A 27,337-nucleotide genomic window follows, 5' to 3' on the forward strand; every position below is an offset into this window, starting at 1 on the left:
AGCCCTGAGTTCACTGAGGGCAGAGGTTCTAGGGTTCATTTTCAAAGTCTTCGTAAGGAATTAAAACCAGATTTCAGATGACTCTGAAGGAGGGAAGAAACGTATTGCTACTAGTATTGATAGTGAAATGCCGAGCACATGTAAAGCACTGTCAACTTTCAAAGTACTTTTTGACCCACTAGGTCACTTGATTCTTGTCCCCATTTGACAAGCAGGACACACAGAATCCCAAAGAGATAAAACGTCTGCACTGAAGTTCCACAGCCAGTTAAGAGCAGAATCCCAGCTCCTATGTGCTTGACCTTGGGCCACTTTCACTCAATAAATGAGGAAAACATAACAAGACCGGGCAGAAAGTTCATCGCTTAATCTTACGTCAAACAAATGAGAGGACGGATGCCGCAGGGTTCCACCCACACGGCCCACAGACCTTGCCAAAGCTGCCTTTGCCCAACACTTTGATGAAGTTGAACTCCTCCAGGCCCAAGCGCTTGGCCTGGCCTTGCCGGACTTCGCCGTTCTCGCCGGGGCTCGCCAGCTGGCCATCTGTGGATGCTGCCGCCCTGTGCTCCTCCCCTCGGTTGTCAAATGACAGGGCCTTCCGGATGTTGTTTTCAAGTTCTTTTAATTCTACGGCCAAGGGTGACAAGAGAATGCATTAGTGCACACCTCACGGGCCCTTTCCATGAGGATTCAAAACTCAGAATTTCACCCCCATGAGTTTGCAACCCTCTTTTTCGCTCTTCATAGCAACTGATCCAGTGGGGCATCCCTTTAGGTTCCCTCCTTTGCTCTACACATATCCACTGGCACCTAATGAACAGCAGGGCCTAGGCATGAAAGGAGGAGGGGGACACAGCCCACCAACCAGGTCCTTCAGCTTAGATTGGGACCCCACCACCTCTCTGAAAGCCCCCAGGGGCTAGCAGCCTATTCAATTATTCTTGGTTGGAAGAATCCCAGCCTTCTTTCTAGAACCTTGCAGAGTTCCAAAGGCAATGGATAACCTTTGAGTTTCCTTTGAAGATTAGAGACTAATTGACAACTGTTGTCTTGGTAATAAAATTACTTCACTTTCTAAAGGACTTTACTTGGCTTTGTTGCTGGGTTAACTCTAAATACCCATCTCTTGCAAGGCTGTTAAACAAAATGAGCAAGGAGTTTATCATTAACCAAGGAAGTGCTTCCCAAGAGACATGCTGCAGATTTATCTCAGATGGGGCAGGGATTCCTCAGTACAATTTCACAATGGTGAGATGGTCCTGCTTTCTCGAGAGTACGTGATGTGAACTCCCTCGGTGTGGTAATGCTGGATGACCTTTTGATCTTTTCACTTGGAGGGAGCTTTGCTGGTAGATATTAATTCACCAAGACTCACACTCCTCTGTGTACTGGGTTGGCCAAAAAGTCCATACAGTATTTTTTCCATAAAAGAAAAGACACATTTTTCATTTTCACTAATAACTTTATTGATTTGGATATTTTGAGTATGTTGGCTATCTCCTGTGTGGTATAACATTGATTCTCAATTAATGTCTCAGCTTGATTGCTATCAACTTCATCTGGCCTACCCAACCGTAGAGCATCGTCCAGTGAGAAATCTCCAACACAAAACTTTGCAAACCAGTTTTGACATGGTTGGTTAGTCACAGCGCCTTCTCCATACACTGCACAAATATATTTTTGCATTTCAATTGCATTTTTACCTTTCTTGAAGTAATAAAGCATAATATGCTGAAAATGTTGTGTATTTTCTTCCACATTCAATTTTAAAATGGCTACACAAAAATTTACCAATTTTGATTTTTTAAAAAATGCATGCTGATATGACAGCTATCACAATACAATGTAACAAAATTATTTTGAATGAAGTTAAAGACAATAGAGCGCCACTAGAGCCACCTTACGGGAAAAAAAAAATCAAACTTTTTGGCCAACCCAATAGAAATGGGCACCTTGAGCATAATCCAATTTTAAGACACTCGTGAATAAAACTTGGATTACAGAAGGGGAACACTGACTTTTAACCCTTGGGAACCAGAATCAGACACGAGTGATCAGATGCTGTTGACATAGGGATCTTCAGCTTCTTTCCAGAAGCACAGAGGCCCACAAGAGCTCACTCGAGGAACCTGGAAATCTCTCTGATTTGGTGTTTGGCTCCCCTGGGGACAAGAGGGGTCAGGAGAGCTTCTGATCCTACAGTGGTTTCCTACCACATACTCTTAAGTATTACTTTTAATCTCAGCATAGAACAAAAAGTCTCAGTTTCCAAGGACAAGTTATTAAATGGGTTTTGGAAGACAGAACTTGGGTGTTTAGGGATACTAAAGACTAAAGAGAATGTCTAAGTGTCCTTACAATGAAGGAAGCAGAAACCTTCATTGTTTTCTAACCATGCCGTATCTTGCTAAGAGGGTTTTCACAGTCATCTGTACTCATGTCACTGCAGGGTGGTCCTGGTACCTGCATTAACTGGGGGCAGGGCGAGGCCCCGAGAGGTACTGCACCCTGCCAGGGCTCGACAGCACACTGGGCAGGAACCAGGTCTAGAAACCTGGTCACCTCACTCGTACTGAGGGTCTCTTTACCATATGACCCCATCTCCCTGAAGTTTCTCAAAGGGGGTCTCAGCATTAAAAAGGGAGACATGAGAACACCCACACTGGACCAGAACAATACCTACTGGTCTGGAGGTCACAGAGCATCATCAGACAACTTACAAATGGGTTAAGCTTCTTTTGGAGTGATGCACAGTATAAATGTGCATTAGGTTAATCAGAGCAGCACAAAGAGAGACTCAGACCAACTATTTTGTGTCCTCAGGGCTGGCACACTGTCCCTGCAGCTGTTTTATTCTCTCCTGGGTAAGAAGAACAGGGTCACAGTGATGACCTCCAAGGAGGGTTTGATGGCGCAGATTCTGAGTGCGGGGTCCCTAAGCCAGGAGGGGCATGGTCTTGCCCCTATCCCTGGCTTAGACCCTGACCTTTGGACGAAACTTTTCAATTCTCTGACCTTCCACTTCCCACCCAGTAACATGGGGACGCCAGCACAGAGTTGGTGTGAGCATAAAATTCAAATGATGGATACAAAAAGGGGCTATGAACAAACCCAGGCACTACCATGCAATGACGACTAGCCCTGTGCTGCAGAGGCACACTTCCCTCCCAGTGACATCGGGTTCTGCTCACCAGAGGGGAAGGTTTTAAACTTGTAAGTCCCTGCTTGGCCTCACCATTCTTGCCTGCAGAATCAGGCAAGAAAACGGCCTGAGCTGAGCTTTAAGGGGAGTGAGGCCCAGAGCTGGCTTCCTGCCCACGTCCAGCCATCTGTTCTCCAACTTTGTCCTATTCCCATCCACCCACCCTGACTCCTGCCCTGATCTCAGGTTTTGGGTGTGATGACTAGAGTCAGAAGGAAGGAAATCAAACTCAGCTGAGAGACTCTGTCAGGCCTATGGCAGACACTGGGGCAGAGTGGTAAGAGAAGGGGCTGTACCTCCTCCCTCTCCTACGCTGGGAACCAGGAAAAAGAAAGAACCACAGCATCATGTGCTCTCCTCTCTTATTTTGGCCTGGAAGGGATTAAAGGCAGAAAAGCATTTAGTGCTTTGCCCTCAAGAAAGCCTTGTAGAGTGAAAGAACAGCTAATGAGTCACCAGGGAAAGTGTGTCTGAAGACCTTCCAGGCCGCTGGCTGTTTTGGCTAATACAGGGCCATTCTTGGGTAAAGAGGTCTCAGCTCCTTGGAATGTCCAATGACCAAGCTCAGAGGTAAAGAAGCAAACCTAAGGGTCTCACCCTGGTCACAAGGGGAGGTGGGTGCTGACTTGGACCGATCTTCCTCAGTGGGTGAGCTTCCAGAAGCAGGCTGTGGGGACTCAGCACCAGCAATGAGCTAAAGAGTGGGAGAGAGAAAAGGGGGAGAGAAGCATCAGAAAGGAGGGTGGTGAGTCTCCCTGGGGTCAAAAGCATCCAGGTCCCATACCAAGCACCAAAGGAGATCCTGGTGCACAGTAACACTTGCTGAGCTGATGGTCTGAAAGCAGTCTCAAGGTTTCATTGGCCAATTAAAGGGAAGAAAACAAGAAACTTCAGTTTGTTCAATTTTGATTCTTTCCAAATACAACTGATCTTTTAACGCAAAACTCAACGATACCCCCTTCCATAAAACCTCCCTTGCCAGTCCAAGCAATGCAAGTTATGACACTTGCTGTCTCTAACACCGCTTTGCCATTTACTTTTCTCTCGTTCAGTTTTAGTTAATAATATCTGTTTGTGTATACTGTGCAGGGCTCTCTACTCAGGTAGACTACAGGGTTTTCGAAGGTAAGACTCTATCCAGTACGGCACTGACATTGCCCCTGCTGACTTACACCACATGATACACATAACAGATGCTCAGCAAATACTTTCAGATACATTGGTATTTGTTGGCAAAGTTTAACAGGACATTCCCAGTGAATTCTATTTTCTACACAACTGCTGGCATATCCATTTTAAATTCCCATTAGAGTCAGAGGTTTGGACTAAGAGACCATAAGATCTCCTGTTCCCTTTCCCTCTCGGCTACCAGCTGTGTGCACACGCCCTTTCTCGATGATGGACTGACTGCCCGCAAGGGGCAACATGAAGGGAGTGAAGGCTCCGGCGAGCCTGACACTCCTGCAAAGAGGCCCTTTTAGCGTCTGACCAAGGGCACCTGCCTCCCATCCTCTCATACGAACTTGAGCTTCTATGCGATTCACTTGGCTTTTTCCAGAGTTTCCATCAGAAGCATTGCAGCAATAAAAATAGCAGGACTGAACTCCCTTAGTCTTTTACTCTGCTTCTCCCTGAATTTCTCCATATTGGCTTCTTACCACAAGGTTCCCCAAATCCAAGATAGACCGTTGATGCCTGGCAACTGGCATTATAGCCCATGTAAATATGAGGCTGAGGGCAGGAACAGAGTTTTAAATGTTTCATGACAATAAAGATTCTGTCTCAATTTACTTCCAGCAAGGAAACAAAATTCTTCTGAAAATGGTCCACCGGAGCTCCTCGATGTGCGTGTCCAATATCGTCATCACACAGTGTTTACATAACCGCCCTCTCTGGGGGGCCTCGCTCTCTTGGGTCTGTCTTTTGCTTGCAATTCAGTGCTTTGGGTCAATAATGTAAGTCCTGTTTCCACCAGTGGGATGTACAGAGCTGAGAAGAGTCACCGGAAGCACAGAATCTCACAGTTAACCAGAAAAAGAGGCCTTTCCCCCCCCTGCAACTGTTGTAAAATAGCTTTGTTTACTGGGAACGCAGAGAAGAAGCAGTTTAAGAAAATGAAAACAATCCACTCATTCCCATTCAAGGGAGAAGGTGCTTCTGAGAGGCACCAGGGAAAAGGCGTGGCAGTTTCTAAAATGAGAAGGGAAACACAGAGCCCTTCAGAAGACATTTTAGGGCAAAGTTTAGGAGAAGCATGTAGGAGGCAAGATTGTAGAGGCACTCGGACCTAGACCTGCTTTCCTAGTAAAGGCCGGAGAACGCCTGACACCGGGCAACGAGGGCCACTGCCCAGCTCCCTCCCCCGGCATTTCTTGCCCAGGGACCTTGGTTCTGATTTTGTCATAACTTATTTTTTTCAAAGACACTTAAATTTTCTAGGTTAGCGGCCAAGGATAAGAAGGGCCTTTGAACAAAATGCCATAGATACCTTTTTGCTCTGTTTACGTCTGTGGGCCCTGACTTACCGAAACAACATTTTAACAAATGGATCTCTTCCCACTGACATTCAGAATGTCACGTGGCTAGAGACAGGGCTTTGGTCTCCAAAGAGAAGCCCAGATGTTGCATGTCACGGGGCATTAACAATGTTCCTCAGGCAGCTGAGTGCCGGCACTATCACAAATCTTGGCTCGCTCCCTAGAAAAGAATGTGGTTCCAGCTCTTCATCCATTTAGCCTCATTACAGTGATACCAGAGGCAAAGTTCAAACACTGACATTGCTCTCATGCCAGTTCTGGAGGCAGATAAGCCTATTTCCTTGTCCAGAACTGCCCTGCTTTTCTAGAGGGAATTCCAACTTGCTTTGTTTTCCCTCCACTTCAGGAACTGAAGGAGACTTTAATGTTACCTGCCTGGCCTCTTTTTTCTTTTTCTTTTAAGCACATGCTATTTTGAATACAGTGTCTCAAACCCAACAATCTTGAGACCTCCCTCCCAAGCCCTCTCAGGAAGCCAGCACAGAGATGCTGGCTCCAAAGAGCTCCAGAAACCCCACCAAGCGGCCCATTACCTTTTTCCTCCTCTGGCCGCTGTTGGTGATTTTGTCTGGAGTGACACCAAGGTCAGCCAGGACTTTGGCAATTCCTCTGGCGTCCACCCCACAGTTGGGAGCCACGTTGGTTTCACAGCGTCGGTGAACATTCATCTTGCAGACTGTAAGGAGACACAGAAAGAAACTTCAACACTGTTCCTGGCCTAAGGAAGATCTGATTTTTTCCTGACGGTAAAGCACTACATGTACGTTTGATAGGGTTTGGAAAATGCAGAAAGATGAAAAGAGGAAAATAAAAATCTTCCGTCATCTCATCACACAGAACTAAAATCATCCACCAAACTACCATATGCGATAACAATTACTTACCAATTAAATAAATGGCACATTTAAATTTCCTTTCAGGGAACAGAACACTGACTGTAGAAGAACTTAATTGGTTTATCTGAAGAAAAGTTCATTTGGTGTATGAACCCAAGGGGTCACAGGTATAGAGTCCACTCTATTCTTCTGCTGAAAGGGGGATTATTACCCAGAGAGGAATGCCCTGAACAGAGCCTTCTAAGATGCTCACCTGAAAATGCGGAGATTGAATGAAGTGAACTCAAGGCACCTTTCAAATCTAAAATCCAATTTCAACAGACCAAAGGCCATGCTTGAATGTATTCCTTTGGCCCACGTCACTTAGTTGTCCTTGGTAAAGGACATCAAAGAGAAAACAAACTATTCTGGTTTCCAGTCCCGCACGTAAGGAGCTTAGATGTAATCACTCTGTCCTAACAAGCAAAAAGCTGAACAAACTGAGAAATCAACAACTCTTCTTGGATTTATCAGAGAAGGTCAGTCACAGGCAAAATGCCATCCCCAAAATGGGAGAGACAGGTGACTACAGGGAAACATGACCCACTGGAACAGAAATTGCCCAGCGGCAACCTCTGGGCGAACCCGGGCCAGGAGAGAAGAATCTGAACGGAAACTGGCAAATGGCTGGAGTCTCAGAGAGGACAAGTCTGAGGGTTAAAAACTCAAGGCAGATCCCATGCTTTTGTGAGTTTTACATCTAGGAGTTTGACCAGGTTCTCGTTGTGAATATTGAGGGGAAAAAAGTCTCTGCTCTGGCAGAAAGAGGGGATAAAGGAACCCATCGAAATACGCCAGAGCACCCCAGAGGCTAACCTGTTAGAGTTTTATCAGATCCTAACCCTTTGAGGGGAGGAAAAGTACCCAATGCCAGCCTGCTCTAGCCACCCCGTCCCACCTAAGAGGGGAGAAAACCTGACCTTATGAAGTTCACAATCCAGAGGCACAGCTCACTGGAAGATCTCATCACAGGGCCATGGTTCGCCCCTCGTCCCCACCTTTCACCACCGCAGTCCTATAGGCCTATCTACTGCGCTGCCTGTTAACCGGCACATCATGTCTGGCTGTCTAGAAAAAAAAGTTACAAGGCACACTAAATGTCAAAAAACACCATTTGAAGAGACAGATCAAGCAACAAACCCAGAACCAGACATGGCAGGGGTGCTGGAATGATCAGACTAGGAATTTAAAACCACTATAATTAACATGCTAAGAGCTCTGAACAATAAAGTAGATAGCACGTAAAAACGGGTGGGCAATGTAATTCTAAAAAAGAATAAAAAGGAAATGCTAGAGATCAAAACCACTGCAGCATATATTAAGGTATCAGTCATAGGCCCATTAGTAGCATGGATATAGCCATGGAAAGAACCTTTGAACTTGAAGATATGTCAATAGAAATTTTTGAAAAGAAAAGAGAAAAAAGACTGAAAAACAGGAACAGAATACTTAGGAACTGTGGGACAACTACAGAAGGTATAACATACCTGTTTGGGAAATACTGGAAGGAGAAGAGAGAGAGAAAGGAACAGAAGAGAAATTTGAGGCAAAAATGACTGAGCATCTCCTTGAATTAATGTCAGACAACAGACCACAGATCCAGGAAGAACACTAAGCAAGATAAATGAAAAATATATAATAATGAACAAAACTATACCTAGGTATATCATATATGAATGGCAAAAAATTTAAAAAAAAAATCTTGAAAGAAGCCAGAAGGAAATAACACCTTTCCTGCAGAAGAGTAAAATAAAAATGATACCTGACCTCTCAGAAACCATGCAAGCAAGAAGAGAGTGAAATATGTAAAAGTATCTAGAGGGGAAAAAAACCCAACATAGAGTGCCCTGTGAAATTATCTTTCAAAAGTGAAGGAGAAATAAAAGACTTTCTCAGACAAAAATTGAGGGAATCTGTTGCCAGTAGACCTGCCTTGTAAGAAATGCTAAAAGAGGTTCTTCAGAGAGAAGGAAAATGATATAGGTCAGAAACTCTATATCTACATAAAGAAAAAAATCTCTCAGCAGCCAAGAAATAGAGGGAAACTTCCTCAGCTTAAAAAAGAATATCTACAAAAACCGACAACTAATATCACAATGGTGATAAAGAACTGTTTACCCACAACATACAAAGAACTCTTAAAAGTCAACAATTAGAAAATGAACAATTCAGTTAAAAAATGCACAAAAGACCTGAGCAGAAACCTCACCAAATATACAGATGCCGTAAAAGCACATAAGATGATTTTCAACATTATATGTCATTAGGAAATTGCAAATTAAAGTGAGCTACCGCTGCATACCTATTAAAATGGCCCAAATCCAAAAACTGACACCAAAATGCTGGTGAGCATGTGGAGAAGCAAGAATTCTCATTCCGTGCTGGTGGGAATGCAAAATAGTGCAGATGCTTCAGAAGAGAGTTTGGCAGTTTCATATAAAACTAAACATACTTTTAGCACATGACCAAGCAATCACGCTTCTGGGATTTACCTGAGCGAGTAGAAAGCTTATTTCCACACAAAACCCTTCACACGGGTGTTTACAGCAGTTTTATTTATAATTGCCCAAACTTGTGAGCAACCTAGATGTCCTTCAGTAGATGATTGGGTAAATCATGACTGGGTATATTCATACAATGGAATATATTATTCAGCACTAAAAATGAATTAGCTATTAAGCCATGAAAAGACAAGGGAATCTTAAGTGCACATTACTAAGTGAAAGAAACAAATATACTCGATATAAATTCTATGATTCCAATTATATGACATTCTGGAAAAGTAAAACTACACAGACAGTAAAAAGATCAGTGGTTGCCAGGGTTTAGGGGAGGGGCAGGGGTTAATAGACTCAGCACAGAGGCTTTTTGGGGGGGGGGGTTAAACTGCTCTATATGATATTACAATGGTGGATTCATATCATTCATTACATGTTTGTCCAAACTTATGAAATGCATAACACCAAGAGCGAATCTTAATGTAAACTGAGTGATAATGATGTGTCAGTGTAGAATTATTGATGATGACAAATGTACCACTCTGGGGGGAGATGTTGATGTTGGGGAAGGCTGGATGTGTGCAGGGCTGTAGTATAATGAGGAGTTTCTATGCCTTCCCTTCAATGTTGCTGTGAACCTAAAACTGCTCTAAAATATAGTCTATTACACACACACACACACACACACACACACACACACACACCCGTTTTTGGAAGGAAACCAGACAGGATGGCCAGACCTTCTTCTGACCTTGCATGGCCTGGTCCCTGGCCTAGGGGGAGAGACAGCTCAGATACCACCCCCTGGCCTCCAACCCAGGCTTGGAGAGCTCAGCTGGGGATGCCTACAGAACCACATGTGGAGGTGTGGGGTGGGTGTGCTGACAGAAAGGGAATTTCTCAGTAAATTCAAACAAGAAAACTCCACCCAAACTTGGCCACAGCATGGGCCTGATTAACTATTACTGACGATGCCTAAAAATCCACAGATCCGTCACAGACTCCAGGCAACAACACTGTTCTGAATTCTCTGTCCTACTCTCCTTAGCAATAGCTACCCTTGACACTCAGTTCACTTTACCAGCACCTGCCCACCAACCCCATGAACGTCCTAGTCTTTCTTTTCATTAGGCAACAGGAAGGACAGCGAATTGAGATCTTTTCTTAGCAAGGGCAGCTTGTGTACATAATTTAGCCACTGGTGCCCTCTGGTGTTGAAAATCTGGACCCGTCCTAACAATTTGCTTGGGTTGGCAGGTTAGCAAAATAGAAATGGCCTTTGAGGACTTTTCTTTTATTACTTTCAAAAACTGTTATTTTCTTGGGTGAGCTGTGTACTTGTCTTAACACATAAAAAAGAAAAAGTCCCAGTGACATGTCAGTGAAAATGGATGACTTTGAAAGTGCTTTTAAAATTCTGGAAACAAGGGGACAAGGCTGGCTGAAGATGGGGAACTTGGATAACAATGGGGCTCCTGGAAGCAGGAGGGTTACACCAGGAGGCAGTAAAACCAAACGGATGTGCCAGCTGGCACCCGAAGAAACCTGAGGTTCACTTACAGTAATGTGGGCCCCACAAACCACCCACATCCCTCCTCGCCCCGTCACTATCGCTGGGCTGCCACTTGTCACCTGGGCTGCCCTTGGGGCTTCTCTTTGCAGGCTGCCTCTTACTGTTCACTTTCAGCTGCTTTTGCAGGGATGAACTGTGCTGGGAAGAAACAGGGCAGCTTCGCTGGGGCTCTTTGAAAGGAGAATCATTATCCTACCACTACCCAATTTTTCATCACAGAGTTGTTGAGCTTCCACTGTGCGCTGGGTGGTGCTGCAGCAGCGCTATCGTCCTCAGGACAGACGGGGGCCCAGGCACACTGGCCTGCATTTTGGTTTCCATGTTTGCACCCTTTTCACAGCTGAGATTAAAGCTAGGATTGCAATGAGGCGGGTCAGACTGCCGGGAATTCTTCCAAAGCAAGCAGACAGCTCTCTGAGGATAATGACAAAGCCATGCCGGAGGAGAGAGGCAAGCCTATGAGACCCCCAGGAATTTATGGTACGGTGATCTGGCCCCAGGGCGATGGTGCGATTTAACAACAGGTTCTAGTCAGCCATGCCATTCTTGGAAACTGAGAATAAACAATTGTGACCAGGAAATTGTGTAATTGTGTGAGGGAGGTTGGCAGAGTGACGGACTGCAGAGTCCTAGGCAGAAGACGAAAAACGGAGTGTCGAGGGGTAGCTCCAGAGGGTCAAACTGGGCACCAATTGTCACCAGAGGGGGAACTGGGAGTCCTGATCACACTGGAGATGCCATTCAAAGCTCCCCGGAGACTGTGACTGGCCAACTGCCTGCTACCCAGCATTCCTCAGGTGAAAACACTCCATGCATAATGGGGGTCACTAAGTGTCGATTTATATTCCCTTTAATCATAACAGTAGAACCAGGCTTAGATCCTGCCAAAAAGGGCCCCTGCCCTGACCCATGCTGGCCTCTTCTGGCCATGATGCTCTCGCTACAGGTAAGGTGTTTGCAGGGGCCGAAAGACTTGAGGCTGAGAAAGAATCAAGAGAGAGAAGTAAACACATGGGACTCAGGGACAGTGAAATTACTCGGTATGATACTACATGGGTGGATACATGTCATTATACATTTGCCAAAACACACTGAATGTCCAGCAAGCGTGAACCCCAGTGCAAACCATGGACATGGGGTGATTATGACGTGTCCATGTGGGTTCAGTTGTAGTAAATGTACCGCGCTGGTGGTGGATGTGGATGGTGGGGAAGTTCAGTGTATGTGGAGGCAGGGGCCATATGCAAAACCTCTGGACCTTCGCTGTGGATCTAAAACCGTTCTAAAAAAATAAAGTTTATTGAGAGGGAAGGAAGGAGGAAAGGAGGGGTGGGGGTGGGGCAGGGAGGGCTGCAGGAGTAGGTAAGCAGCAAGGGGAAACGGCCAAGCCAGGGTAACAGAAGAGCAGGGGCCGAAACCCTGGACAGCCTTTTCCTCTAGTCTCCGCGTGGCCTGACCCCACTGCCCCCCGCCCCCCACCGCCACTGCCCCCTTCCCCTGGCTCCAGTGCACAGGTATCATCGCTGTGGGCAGCCTCGCTCTTCCATCCTTCACTTGAGCAGGCATGAGTGTGTTTCCTGCCAAACCAGTGCTGAACACACGTCTCTGGGCCCTGCTTCTCCCAGGGTCATCCAGGGACCCGCAGCCTAGCAGCGGCTTCCGGTGTCTGGGTTGCTTTCTTAAAATATCAATATTTATGAGATAATGGTATCGTCATTTGAATTCCCTAGATAGATCAATAATGAACATATTTATTAAAACCCAGACATGGCCTCATCTGAGTCCCATCCAAAGCAGGCTCTGTGCTTCCCAGCAACTCTACTCAACACTCCAAATATTCAGCACTCCTCTGCTGAAAACATTCAAGAGTCCTGCTCTGTTATTTTCTCTTTTTTTTTTCCGCATTTGATTGTCTTACTCTTCCTTTGTTTTAATGTCATTTAATGTCTAAAAGGGTTCTGGCAGACTCTGTTTCTTTCAGGATTGGGGGTCTGAATACTAGAAAGGCACATGTGAATGTCTGGGAACTTGACACAGGACACCAGACGTGGCAACAGTTGGCACTTCCTCCTGTCCTGGGTCGGGTGGTCCGCAGTTCCCGCCACGGCCGTTTCCAGCCTTCACCACCCTCCTCCTGCCTTTCACACCCCTGCTTCTCATTTCAACTTCAAAAAGGATCTATTTCAGAAAATAAGGGAACTCTCATGGCAATGCCCTCAGCAGATTCAGAACTTTGATGACCACTTTGTACCCACACTTCCCCTTAGACTCCTACCCTGGACAGAACACAGCAAATGTATCTGTGCCCAGGACGCTTCTTGAGGCTTTGCCTCCATCTGGGAGGAGGGGCCTCTATCTTCCCTGAAGGGCCTCCTTTGCCCTGTCCCTGCTCTATCAATAGTCCCTTCTCCCTCCTGGCGCACTAATATCTCCTTTTCCGCCATCATTTTCCTAATGTAAGACATTCTGAAAATGCTCCACCCTCTGTCCTCCGTTCAGCCTCTGCATTTGGGCTTTCATCTCCACCATCAGCCAAGACAGCTCCTGCTGAGGTCACTAGTGACTCCTTCGTGTTAAATCCAAGCCCATATTTCACTTCTTATCTTAAGCTCTTGGAAGCACTTGGCACTACCCACTGCTTCCTTTGAAATTTTTTTTTAATATTCTACTCCTTTGGCTTTAACAGTGCCATTTCTCGATACTTTTCCTCCTGCCTCTGAGGTCCTTCCCCCTGTTCCTTTTGCAGGCTCGTCCTTGGATGGTGGTAACCATCCTGCCCCCGGCCCCCAAGGTGCTAGCTTCTCTCTTCACACCCAGGGGACTTCTCCTGGGGATGACACCTATCCTGTAGCTTTCACTGCTACTTAGACATTGACAAATCCAACTCAAAGTGCTTGGTCTAAACTTCTCCCCTGAGTTTCTAAGAGAATGTCCAGAAGTTGGACAGCTCCATGTAAATTTCCCAGAGGCACATTGAGTCAGCACGTCCCCAACTCACCTCTACCACATCTGCCTCCAGCCCTATAGCCTCTCCTATCTGAGCAAATGGGCCACTGTCCTCCCAGTGGGACTTGGTCACCACATCCAATTAATTACTCTCCAGTATCACATTAATTATCCACTGTTTATTCCAATCAAAGGCATTGCCTTCTTTACAATCCTGATAATTTCCCATTGGGATCCCGTCAATGACCAATTTGTTCTTGATCTTGGTTTTCCTTCTTACTCTTTACCTCTTTTTCTATTTTTTACATAATGGGGGTTTATTAATAATATATTCAGTACAAATAATAAAATACTGTTTTTAAATAACGGCCATGCAACATTCCTGCCTATTAATTCACAGTTGTCCAACTCTGTGAGTAGGTGGACCAGCTTATGGAAGTGGACATGATGTTTAGGCCCCCAGAGTACGTTCTCACCTTCCCATATTATGTGCTATTACCCATGCCACTTACCATAACCATTTGTGCAGATGATCATTCATGGGAAGGTTAGCAGGAAACAGAGGAAGGAACTCAAGACTTAAGAGTCAAAGTTCAAACCCTATTTGTGCTAACAAGCTGTGTGACATGAGCAAGTGACTTAGTGTCTCTGAGCCTCCGTTCCCTCACTAGGGACTGGGGATACTATACCTACACCATAAGCCTATGAAGGATCAATAAAATGTCTTATGTGACAGCATTCTAGCATGGCTCCTTCCAAGAGTAAGCCCTGAGCCATGGACTGTGACAGAAAAATATCAGTCCTTATTTTAGTGCCTAACTCCAAAAACATTTTTTCCCTTCTGCTCCAATGTATCTTTTCCTTAATTTTTTCTACGCTTTTATAGACTCCTGTTGTCTTCCCAGCTTGTCAACTGTCTTAAAAGGGGAGGTCACACCTTCCTCCTCGCCTTCCCTCCGTAGAGTTCCCCTGGCTGGTGTCCGTACAGAGATCATTTAACAAAATCACAGAGTAACTAATGAGGGCTCAACAAGAGCTTCTGTTCAGACATCCTGCCAAACCTGGAAACTACGTTTGAGGCCATGAGAACAGACACAGATTTTTTTCAGAAGAGGAGACGACAGGGGCAGGACGGGGGAGGCGGGGCACGGAGCTCCTTACCTTTGCACTGCAGACCCTGCCGCAAGAGGCCCCAGAGCAGGGACCCACAGTGGTCACAGAATGTGGGGACCTTGTAGTTGTGGATACTGAACTTGTGGGGCATGTTGACGCTGAACCGCTGGGAGCCCACCTGCAGGGATGGCAAAACACAGGGTCATGGCCAAGTTCCTGTGCACCCTGGAGTACTTATCACCGGACCTTCTACAGAACTTCTTTGCAGAATGCACGGTCATTGCAGGTGGCAGGCCCTAGCTTGGCTCTGAAAGCTGCCCTGAGAAATGAGGTGAAGAAAGCCTCTCCCCCACCCCAGGGCCTTTGCTCCTGATGCCCTTATCCCATGTGTGACTCTGTGAGGCCAGGCCTGCTCCCCGATGCAGTCCCCTCTGGGACTTTAGGCCTCTACCTCTCAGGGCACGCAACACTCAATTTGCACCTCACGCTTGGCCATTAATGAGCTGTCATCATGTGCTTTCAATGCTGCTTTGTGCACAGAAGCCACACCTAGGCAGTCTTTCGGTGGACGCAGAATTCTAGAAACACCCTGAAAACCCAGCCCAGCTTCAGCACTTGCAGGGAGCCAGTAGGACAAAAGATAACACAGAGTGGTGACTACTAAGGGTGCTATGGTGTGGGTGCTGACCACAGAACAGGCACTACCAGCTCGGTTAAACCTCTCTGCCACCCAATGGAGTAGGCTGTTAGCCTGAGTTTACAGATGAGGAAATTAAGGTGGAGGGAGATTAAGAAACGTGCCTAGAAGCTGATAATGGGCACAGCCAGGAATCAATGCCCACGAGTCTAAATTCAGAGCCCAGGCCTTTTAACCACTAGGCTGCCAATGACTGATTATTTAAAAGTGTAAAGAGAAGGTGGCAGGTGGATAGGAGGGGGTGGGGACGAGGAGTTAAGGTCTCTGATCTGTAGGCCTGGTTCTGCTATGAGCCACCCCTGAAGTCTCAGGCCAGTTTTCCGACTTCGTCGGGCTTCAGAGTCCTTATGTGGCAAATGACAATGGTACTACCATCCCACCTAATGTCACAGGACTGGGGGATTGAGGATATTCCAAGGGTGGAAGAAGTGGGAATGGCTAAGTGTTCCACAGAAGCAAGGGTCATCAGCAGGGCCTGCCTTTCTGCTTCTTCTTGCCCCTCCATGGGGCTACTCTCCAGCTACGTCTCTAGCAGAGCAGCCACAGGGGACACGTCCTTCTCAAAACAGTCAGGGGGCCATCCTCTGAGACCCCTGTGGGCTGGGGAGAAAGTTGCTTTTGCTACTCTGGGAACCAAGAAATGAAAAGCAGGCAACAAAGAAGCTGCCCTTGGTTCCCTGCTGACTGGTGAGTAAAAAGCCCCTGTGGGAGACTAAGAAGGGGGATGACAGCTGGACACAGACATAGACATGGACACTGTCATGGACGTAGACCTGAACACAAACACAAAGGCATGCTGCATGCACAAACACACAGTCAGGATCACTCGGCTCCATGAAGAGTTCTCTATGACCTGCAATGAGGGATGGTCAGTATTTCCAATGGACCAGAATTTTACTGACCCCTGCTTGAGATGCATGGGCTACCACTTAGAGTTTTCTCCCAATACAAGATTCCCAGATTTACTGAAAACAATAGTGATTACCTCTCCTCAGCTTCATTACTTAGGTGTGCCTATTTGGGCATATAGTCATGTCAACTCTACGTCTGCCTGCTCACTGCAAGGGTGTTGGAGATCACTGTGCCCACTCTATTCCTGAAGATGCTGGTGACACGGTAGACCTATACTCAGAAGAGACTCATGGTGTCCCAGGAGTAGCCTCCTAGGGATATGGATGACAAACGAGGGGGAAGTGGTGGGGAAGAGTCCCAGGTGACTAGGAGGGTCAGTGTTGGGTGGGACAGCTGTGTGCCCCTAGTTGTGAGTAGTAAGGACACTATGGTATCAGAGGATGGTGACAGGAGGAGGATGGAGCCCACGTGAGAGCATGGCACAGAATCAGAGTGCGTGCGGGACAGATACACCATTCCTATTGAGCATGGCTCAGAAACAGAGGGGCGAGTGAGACCAACAAAGAGAACACAGGGAGGAAGGAACAGGCAGAGAGAATTGAAAGATTGATGGGGGGGGGAAAGGAAAGGAAGGAAGGTGACACAGAGAACATTCCTTGGTCACTGCACCTGGAAAGCGCAGGGAGGGGTATGAGTCATAAGTGCTAACACACACACACAAGACAGGGCAAGCGTGTTGGCCAAGTGCTCATGATGCAAAAGTTCTAAGGAGCCCGTCAGCAAAGCACCTTTAATAGGAAGACGTTAGACACTTTGCATTTAGAGTGACATGTGTTTGGGGTCTGTATGTAGCTATGGATGAGGTGTGTGTGCATGTGGATAATACTGCAGGTAGTTACACAAAAGAATTAACCAAAGGTTGATCCCCAGCAGTGCTACACCAGGCAGAGAGCTCATCCCTTGCCTTGATGGCCCAGGGACACACCAGCGCTAATATACTGGCCTCAAGGAGCACCAGGATGAGCTAAGAAACTCAAAGTCCCTTTCCTCAACCCCTGGCAATTCATCTCCCTTGGGATATGGGCCAAGTTTGGGAACATAGCCCACTTGTAACTTCTTTTCCATTCTCAATATGTCAGGAAAGACCATCGGAACCAGGTCACAGATGAAGCTGGGTTCTATGCAGTTCAAACCCTCTGACCTGCATGGTGAGGACTCCTGTGGGACTCTTCCCTCGAAGGAGGTGGGAAAGCACTCGAGAAACTTGCAGAGGTTCACATCTGATGAAACCTGTGAGATTCCTCTGTTATGTGGGACACGGCACAATAGCCGGCACACAGGAAGTGCTCCATAAATGCTCAGTGGAATGTCCACAGGAAGGAATCAAGCCAGATAGCAGGCAAGCCATTTCTTTCTTTCACTTATTTGTAATAGTAACAAGGGTAACGACATGCTTTGGGTTAGGATCGTAGGCCAGGGGTTAGGAGACTCAGGTGGTGATGGCCTGTAATTCCACCCAGGATGGTAGAAATCCTGCAAGCAGCTTTGGTGCTCTGGGCTGTCTGCCCTTCAGGGACATGGAAGGTACAATCTAAGCTTTGTCTCTTGCTGTTTTCCAGAGATGGTGCGAAAGCAAAAGGAGGCAAAAGATGGGGAAATGATTTGGATGCCAAGATGTCATTTGGTTGAATTACTTTTAAGAAGCTGGTAGGCCTCTCAAAGTCACTCCTTTTGGAAGCCAAATTATAAATCCACCTGATCAGAAGCCCAGCCAGGGACGTTCTCTCTGACCCCCGATTCTAATGGCCTATGACTATGCCATTTTTTATTTATTTCACCAGGAATTAAAACATGGCTTTGAAACCATTGTGAATATAGATAACACCTATATTGACATTCATACTCTTCTCCTAAAAGATCAATTAGGAGAAATCTAGCTTTGCTGTTGAATTTTCTTGCTTCTTTACCCATAGCAACTACCCTAAGTGTCAATCTAACACTTGTAAGATTAAGAGACAACACAGTGCCATGGTCAAGGGCTTAGCCTCTGGAACAGACTACCTGGGCCTGAATATGGCTCTTTCACATACTAGCTGTGTGATTTGGGGCAAGTTAACTTGACCTCTCTTTGCCTCTATTCTCTCTGTTGTAAAATGATAATAGTATCAATCACATTAAGGTTGTTAAGGGATTAAATAATTTATGATAAAGTGCTTACATCAGGGCATGGTAAGTACCCAATGAATGTCGGCTGCTGTTATTATTATGGTTCTTTCTGCCTCCTAAGTGTTCCATGGGTTTGCTAATTCCACCCCATTCTCCCATAACCTCATAAAGATAAGGTTTCTGCTTGTGTGTTGTGTCTCTCCCACTGTTTATGAGCGGTGTGGAGCCATTGACACATCAGTTAGCTGCTTTGCTGTTCCTATGAGATAATGGCATAAAAGAATTCACATTTTCCCTGTGGGCTTTAGCTTTTGGCATAGTATCCACAGACGTAAAACTGACTTTGAGCCACGCTCACTCTGTAGGTTGTGCACCTCACGCCGGAAGGCTGTGGACAACTCCCTTAATTTTTGATCAACACAAAAGAAAGCAATGGAATCTCAGAGAGATAAGCTTTTTCTTAGGAACCGCAGAGGAGGCCATGGAGGGCAGGATGGCAGTGAAGAAAGCCCAGAATGTCAATGTCATAAATATTTACCTCGTCAGGAGTTTCCTGTTTCTTTAATCCAGCACACTTCGTAATTATGAGCTCATGGCATCGCTTGTGGACCACGCAAGTGCAAACTGCAAACAGCAAAACATGGAAAGGCTGAGCAACAAGTGGGGGAAGGAAGGTTCCACCCCAAGATTTAATCAGGCTTTGGTGAGGGGATGAGGGCAGCCATGCCCCTTCTGTCACTGGCTCTTAATGTCATGGAAGTCCTTTATGCGGTCATTCCAGAGCCCTTTGTCATCAGAGCCATTACAGTTTCCTAAATGCTCTGGAGAAGAACAAACCATTCGTATCCTAAGGGTATTGGCAGTTTTCTCTAGTTCCAGGAGTTCCAATCAACTTTCTTGCTCCTGTATGCCGAGGCCAGGGAACAATTTCCCTTCCATGAAGCACTGTCTATCAGAGGCATTGCAGCCGTCTTGTGCTCTACGCAGGATCACGCCAGGGCTGGCCGGTGTGGTGAGGGGGACCACAGCAGGACAATGCATGTTTTGTGGCATACAAGCTCTTAAGCTTTTGATCTAGTTATGTCCTTACATGCCAAACAGAAATTTCCATGTAATTTAACTCCTTCCAAGAAGTGGCCTGGAGCTCTGTGTTCAGGGCAGTGTGGGCAGTGAGTGGCTGCCAGTAACTGCTTGCATGCATAGCAATGTCCAAAAGAATCTACCCAAGTTCCCAGGAGTGAAACCCAAGTTAACCTGTGGCTCGGTGAGGAGATGGAATGATCTCCCAGATCAAACCACAGAGAGGCCTCTGCATGAGCACGTCACATACCCACCCTCCAATTCTGGACAACTGAACCTTGCATTTGTAGTCAATTCACTGCAAGCAAACACACTTCAATAATTTCAAGTGAGTTTAAAATGTTTAAGAGCTAATGACCCTAGAGTAGAGACAAAACAAGAGACTTGGTAAGGACTGTCGGTGACACAGCAAAACAAGCAAGTGAGGGAGCTTCTCCAGGGAGCTGGAGAGTCAGGGAGCTGATAGAATACACCGGACCTGGTGCAGTGCCCAGCGGGACCTTCCTGGAGCCTCTGACTTAAGCATGTGTCTCAGTAGGAAAGATGGGAGTGCCACCTACAAACAGCCTAGACCCCTGGGGCACCTGGGGATAGGTGGTTCCTATAAGGTACTCCCACACATACCCTCCCGTATGCGTAGGTGGGAGTCATGGCCAGGCAGGGACAAAGAAAACAGGGTCCTGCTTCTCAAAGAGGGAGCATGAGCACCAGAGCTGCAGAGACTCTAAGTGCCATCGAGTCCGGCTCACACCTCCCGTGTGCACTGTAGCCTCAGTGATCTGGGTGGCCGTGCAGGCCCCCAAGGACTCAGTTCAGGCTGCACCTCTTACCTTGACACTGGTATCCCTGCTTTCCTATGACACCCCTGAAAAGAAGAATACAATCGTTTTAGAAATTTCAGCAGGTCAAAAGCCACACAACGCCACCCCATTCTGGTCACCGCCCACAAGGCACCAAGGACACTGGAGTCTCCCCAGCAGTGTGATTGCTCTCCCCCTTGCAGGCCACCCTAAATCGGCTCCTTCGGGAGGGCAGCCCCAGCGCATGGAAGGAAGGCAAGGCTTGGTTTGCTTTACAAACGGCCACTCGGGCTGGACCAGCTGTGCTCTGGAAGGCCACAAGCACTCTGCTTGCTCTCTGCAGGCCTCAGTCAGTCAAACATGCCCCTCCTCATAGGTGATCACAGTGGGGGCTGCAGCTGGCAGGCACATTCCCTGGATTCCAGAAGCTGCCAGGGATTGTAAGTTAGTCTGTGGCCAGGGCTGGGAGTTCAATGTACCATTAGGGTGAAGGCCAATATTAAAGTTTCCTTCTGTGGCCAAAATAGAATGTCCTGGGGCCAGTTTAAGGTCAGCATAGACACAATCCGAACAACCTGGCCTGAGCCCTGTCCTCAGTACCCCAGTGACAGCTGGTCAGGGAGCCCCCTGAAATTCCAGCCCAGTGGGAGGATCCAGAACTCATTCGGGCCGCCCCTCAGCAAACCTAGAGCTCAGTGGTGTTCACTGTGGACTTAAAGGAGACCTGACTCTTTAGGTCTCAGCTTTCAGAGCCTATTCCCTCCAAACATGCAATTCATGAACAAAATCCAGAAAACGGAGGTCAGGGGATTGAGTCAGCTCCGGGACTGAGACCTGTCTGTGGGTGGGAGCGGGGTGCTATTTCTGCTTCCGCTGGGTTGAGCTGGCCCTGAGCTGTGCCATCTCAGATCTCCATGTAAACCTCAGTACTGGTTCTGGAACACCGCAAGGATAGGACGAGTCACTCCTGGACACCCTGGGAAGCCAGGGGGATCTCAAGAGTATAATTCAAATGTTCTCCGGCTAAGTTCACGCTGCAACTGGGATTCGTTCACTCTTGCCCACTGGATTCAGTTGCATGGGCAAACTCCAGTCAGCTTCAAAGAGCTCAGAGAGGTTGCCAGAAAGGCTGGTGGGATGTCAGGAAAAGCATGAGCTCTGAGTTGCGCTCACTGGGGTGGAAATCTGACACTTCCCAGGTGGAAGACTGCAGGCTAGTCTTGTTTTCATTTCTAAGCCTTGATACTGTTTGTTGTGGAATGAGGGTCATAATACGTAGCTCATAGGAACACGAGCAAGATTTAATTAAATACTTCCAATACCTGAGAGAGAATCTGGCTTGTGGTGGGTATTCATTAAAAGTCCCCTTCTAATCCCCAAGACCAGTGTTCCTAATCCTTTTCTACCACCCAAACAGGCCTACTACTTACCTATCTCTGTCTATCAAAATCCTAATCATCATGGAAAGAGAAATGCCACCTCCTCTGAGAAGCCTTCCCTGAGCTCTCCCACCAACACTGCTCTCTCACTCCTCTGAAAACACAGCATCCTCACAGCACCAGTGTTACAACAGTTACTAAGAACTGCTTTGTATTATCAATATTAGAAATTGACTACTTGTAACTCTGTGATGGAAGAACTCAAATCTATAGGGAGATGGATCCTTATTAACCTGTCACCCAGCTCTAACAATGATCAATACATGGCTGGTCTTGTTTTATCTCTACTCTTAACCTCCCCCACCAAACCTTATTTTTTAAAACAAATCCCAGATTCACATCATTTGTAAATAATTCAGTTTGTCTCTCTAAAAATAAGGATTCCTTTTCAAGAATCCACAATCACAATACCCTTGTTGATTATAAAATCTTAACTCCTTAAATGTGATATATGATATGATCCTAAAAATACAGTCACCAGGAACCAGTTACTTTCCATTTACTTTCCGAAGCACCACACACTCAGTCAACCAGAAAAGTCTTCTGCAATTAAATAAAGAAAAAATAAAGCGCGTCCACACTTTTTACATGAAGTTTCTCATCTCCCAACTTCTTGCCCCGGAGAAAGCATAACTGGAGGTTCCCGGGAAAGAAGGCCTTACCAGATAAAATCTCTGCAGTGGGAGCAGTAGGTAGGCTGCCGAAGGTAGGTGGCCATGAACTTGTGGCCGTTGACCTGATGGACCCTGCGCCTGACGGCCCCCTGCCGCTTCCTGGGCCGCATGCGCTCCCGGAACACGCGCTCTTCATTGTCTTTAGGGGCTGCGGAAGGACAAAAGCAGAAAAGAAAATACAGTCTGGGTTAGCACACCTAGAAAGCGACCTGTGGGAGAGCTACCCCATCCTTGGGTGCCTGGAAGTAGGAGTGGGTATGGGGAGCAGCCTTCACTGGCAGAGGGATTCGGGGGACTGAGGAACCTCGCTGCTCAGCTCCAGAGAGAGACCCTGCAAGTGGGAAGGCCCAGACTGCGGTTTGGACACCAGCTGCGCCCTTAGTTTCCACCCCGATCCCGATGTGGCTCCTTGCATGGCTGCTCCACTCCTCCCACGCCAGCCAGCCATCGTAAGGGTAGAGGGTCAAGAGGCTCAAGGTTCAATCTTACTGCAACTTCTGAGCAGTGGGACTCTGGACAGCCGGTGTTCCCTCGCCCTGAGCCTCTGCAGGCGTCTCCCTCTGTACATGGGGTGGCGATGTCCACCTCAGGGGAGCTGTGGAGTCCACGGTGTGACTTCCCCAGACACCTGGCTCAGAGAAGCGGCTGCCTAATAAATCTGACTCTTCTTCCTCTTGCCTCTTATCTAGACTAGGATGATGAAGAGCCTTCTCCCAAAGGTGAGAAAGAGAGGGAAGTATAACACCATGAAAGCTGATAGTTTCTAAAGGCTGAAGACCCACCACGACAGTAGTCATCTCCCAGTCAGGAAGAGGGCTCTCGCCAGAACCCAGTCATGCTGGCATCTTGATCTCTGACCTCCAGCCTTCAGAACTGGGAGAGAGAAATTTCTCCTGATGAAGCCACCCAATCTGTGGTATTCTATTAACGCAGCCTGAGCTGAGTAACACAGTGACAACACCAGCATTTATCAAAGACTTACTCTGTGGCAAACTATGCTAAGTGCATTACCTGTAGTAACTCACTGAATCTTCGCAATAACCTTACTTGAAGGGTATGCCTATTAACTCCATTTTGCAGGTACACAAACTGAGGAATAGAGAGTTTCAGTGACCTGGTCCTGTTTACACAGCTATTAATGGTGGAGCCCAGATTCTAATTGAGAGAAGAGGGGAGAAGCCACACACTGCTCTAAGGGACAGTCCACTCTCCCTACAGCAAGGCCCGAAGCTCTCATCTGGGTGGCTCTCGTTATGGGAGAGTCTAGCTTCCTGTGGCTTTTCCAAGGGCAGGAGAGAGGCAGGCTCTGGGTGTCCTGCCAGGCTCCTAGTTCAGGCCCTGGAAGGTCGCTTGCATGGCATAGCTTCATATGTGCTGCGGAGGCTCTGTGTCCTCTAGTACCCCTACCCCAGACATCGCATTATAACAGTGTCAAATCCAGGTGAAAGTGCGACCCCCGCCGGGCCTCTTTGAAAATAAGACTCCCCGCCATGGAGAGCACAGGTGTGAGCCAAGCAGCTGTTCCACCCAAGGGCATCTGGTCAGTCCAGAGAGGGCAGGGGGGGAGGGAAAGTAAAACTGAAGAGGGAGAAAGGCAAGAGCAGGCACACATGACCAGTGGGGGCTTTCAGGGGGAAGTGGCCTCCAAGGAAAGAGGAGGGTGGGCACAGGGAGGCTGCCACCTCAGCACGGACCCTGCGGACCCAGATGTGGGTCTGCTCACAGCCGCCGCTTCCCGGGCCCCAGCCTGCCCGCCTTCCCTTTTCAGCTGGTGCTTATGGTTTCAAAAAGTCACTGACACACACTACTTTCTGGGTGTGGAAACCCACCACCTCCCCCACCTGGGGGCTGAGGCCAGCGGACCAAATGCTCACATGCAGACCCCAGCTCTGTTTCAACACAGAGACATCTATACACAGGGGCAAGTGCAGAAATGTGGCAACCACCACTCGGTGGTGCAATCATCGGTGGTTTTCATTTCTACTAAATATTATTTTCACTGTATTTAGAATATTCTACTACTTTTAAAAGCTGGAAAATAAATGGCGTGATTTTTTTAAAAACATGTATTCAGTAGCCCTTCCTTGCTACAAAACGAATCTACAAAAACCAAACCGAGAACTCAGTCCCAGGCAGCTCGGGCCAGAGAATGGGAATTCTCTTTGCAAAAGGCATCCTCCAATTCTTTCACAGAAGGATTCGCCAAGGAACATTTAAACTGTAAGCCAGCCCCCTAATACATTTAAGATGCAAAATAATTTACAAATCCGTCAAATTTCTTGGTCATTTGGATCCTGGAAAACTGTATTTTCAGTTAAAATGGTGATGAGTCCACTCCAGTGTTCCCAAGGGAGCAGAGCTGTGATGGGGGGTGTCCCCGAGGGCCTTCCTTCTCAGTGTCTTACAGAGTCCAAACGCTCTAAACTGGGTTTACATTGATCCAATAGGTAAATGCAGCAACCACTTCATTTAACTCCATTTCTTTTGGAAGCCCTCTTAGAGGAGTGCGCTGAGACCAGGGAGGGGCTTGGGGGCCGGTGAGACAGAGAGGCGAGGATAACTCCTGCTGAACGGGGGTCTCACTGAACTTCCCCAAAGCGTTCTGTTACCTGTGCCCATCTGCACTGCCGTGTAAGTGAGGTTTTACGTCAAAGGTGTGTGAAAACAGAAGGCTACAGGAAAGGAAGAACACAGGAAAGCTTCAGGTTCCCAATGAGGTCCCACGCACCCCACCCCCTGCCGCCCATTCCCCGTGTGTGAAGGAGCAGGACAGGCAACAGGGGAAAAGGGATGGGGCCCCTGGCTGTGAAAACACCCCCAGTACTGCATCCCTCTGCACCAGGGAGCCAAGGGTCTGGACAGAGCATCTCTGCACCCATCAACCCATCCCGCCCCCACCGTCCACCCCCCCACCCCCCCACCCCCTAGGTCACGTGAGGAGGAAAGCCACAGGATTCCTCAGCCTCAGAGAATGGCATTGCTGGAATCTCGAATCATCAATAGAAACTGATCTCTTTAGATTTCCTACTGCTATGAAGGGTCTCTATTAAAATGCAGCTCCTATGAGATAGGGGTAATGCAGTATGCGTGTGCGTGCGTGCGTGCGTGCGTGTGTGTGTGTGAGAGAGAGAGAGAGAGAGAGAGAGAGAGAGAGAGGGAGGGAGAGAATTAGTAGTAGTGTGAATATGACACACTGATTTATAAATGTCTATGTGTGTATAATATGCCAATTAATACACTACATAATTTATATATTATATTAATATATTTTATGATAATATAATTAATTGTATTATATATTATGATAATATTTTAATAAAATTATATTACACTTATAATTTAATTGTTAATAATATAATGTACAATATGATATAAACATACATAATTTTGCTGAACCGTTTGAAAGTTGCAAACACAGTAGCAATTTATCCCTAAATACATCAGCCTTTATCTCCTAAGAACCAAGATACCTCCATAACCACAATATCAGGGTCAAGAAATTTAATATTTATATAACATTATCTGATATATAATTCATATTCAAATTTCTCCAACTGTCCCCAAAACATCCTTTATAGTTGTTTTAAATTTTTTAATTCAGGAGCTAATTAGAGCTCATACACTGCATTTACTTGCCATGTTTCTTTAGTTTCTTTAATCTAGAATACTTTTCTTGACTTTTTTCCTTTTTGTGGTACATTTGTGAAAAGTCTAAGTTGTTGTCTTATGGAACGTTCCCCAATCTGGATTTGTTAATTTTCTTCCAATTAGTTTCCAATTAAGTGGCAGGAATACCAGAGAAGTCTATGTATCAACAAGTTCAAATACACACACACACACACACACACACACACACACAGATAACTGTGTAAATAACATGAACATACTATGTGTAGGAGAAATATAAAATATTCACTTACTGGAAATTTTTAAAATGCAAAGAAGAGCAGTTTTGATATATCACTAATTTACCATTTAATACTTAACAATTTTTAAAAGGAAATTATGTTTATTTTTAATACCACATTTTAAAAAAAATTTAATTTTATTTTTTTCCATTACAATTTAGCCCCCTATACCCTCTCCTCCCAGTAATCACCACACTGTCGTTTATGCCCGAGTCCTTTTGGCTCATCCCCTCTACCCCCGAACCTCCCCTCCCCCCGAGCTGTCATCCTGTTCTCTGTGAGTCTCTCTCTGTTTTCCTTGTTAATTCAGTGTGTTCATTAGATTACACATAGCAGTGAGGTCATATAGTGTTTGTCTTTCTCTGACTGGCATATTTTACTTAGCATAGGACTCCCAGGTCCATCCATACTGTTGCAAAGGGTAAAATTTTCTTCTTTTTTACAGCTGAGTAGTAGTCCATTGAGTAAATGTCCCACAGTTGTTTTATCTGCTCATCTACTGATGGACACTTGGGCTGCTTCCATATCTTGGTGATTGTAGATAACTCTGCAATGAACATAGGAGTGCTTATGTTTTGGGGTTCCTTTAGATATATTCCCAGAAGTGTGGATCACTGGGTCAAAAGGTAGATCTGTTTTTAATTTTTTGAGGTATCTCCACACTGCTTTCCTCAGTGGCTGTACCAGTCTGCATTCCCACCAACAGTGAAAAAGGGTTCCCCCTTCTCCACATCCTCGCCAGCCCTTCATGTTTGTTGATTTATTGACGATAGCCATTCTGACAGGTGTGAGATGATAACTCATTGTGGCTTTAATTTGCATTTCTCTGATGATAAGTGACATTGAGCATCTTTTCATATGTCTGTTGGCCATTTGTACGTCCTCTATGGAGGAGTGTCTATCCAGGTCCTTTGCCCATTTTTTAATTGGTTTTTTTTTGGGTTTTTTTTTTTTTGGTGCTGAGTTCTGTAAGT

At 46.5% G+C, this 27,337-nt stretch overlaps 1 protein-coding gene across 2 annotated transcripts in view; it reads right to left on the bottom strand.

The window, feature by feature from the left end:
* PRKCE (protein kinase C epsilon) overlaps positions 1–27,337 on the bottom strand; it is a 474,718-nt gene that overhangs the window by 147,163 nt on the left and 300,218 nt on the right. For both annotated transcript variants that reach the window (XM_054567026.1, XM_054567033.1), the window contains exons 3-9: positions 22,444–22,603; positions 20,373–20,407; positions 19,001–19,086; positions 14,796–14,925; positions 6,276–6,418; positions 3,803–3,899; positions 431–630 (exon numbers count right to left, since the gene is read on the bottom strand). In XM_054567026.1, coding sequence (XP_054423001.1) covers positions 431–630; positions 3,803–3,899; positions 6,276–6,418; positions 14,796–14,925; positions 19,001–19,086; positions 20,373–20,407; positions 22,444–22,603 — 851 coding nt within the window. The remainder of the gene's footprint in view (positions 1–430; positions 631–3,802; positions 3,900–6,275; positions 6,419–14,795; positions 14,926–19,000; positions 19,087–20,372; positions 20,408–22,443; positions 22,604–27,337) is intronic.

The sequence above is a fragment of the Pteronotus mesoamericanus genome, unplaced genomic scaffold (genome assembly GCF_021234165.1).
Source record: "Pteronotus mesoamericanus isolate MK-2021 breed Mesoamerican mustached bat unplaced genomic scaffold, CSHL_Meso_final contig_101, whole genome shotgun sequence".
NCBI lineage: Eukaryota > Metazoa > Chordata > Mammalia > Chiroptera > Mormoopidae > Pteronotus > Pteronotus mesoamericanus.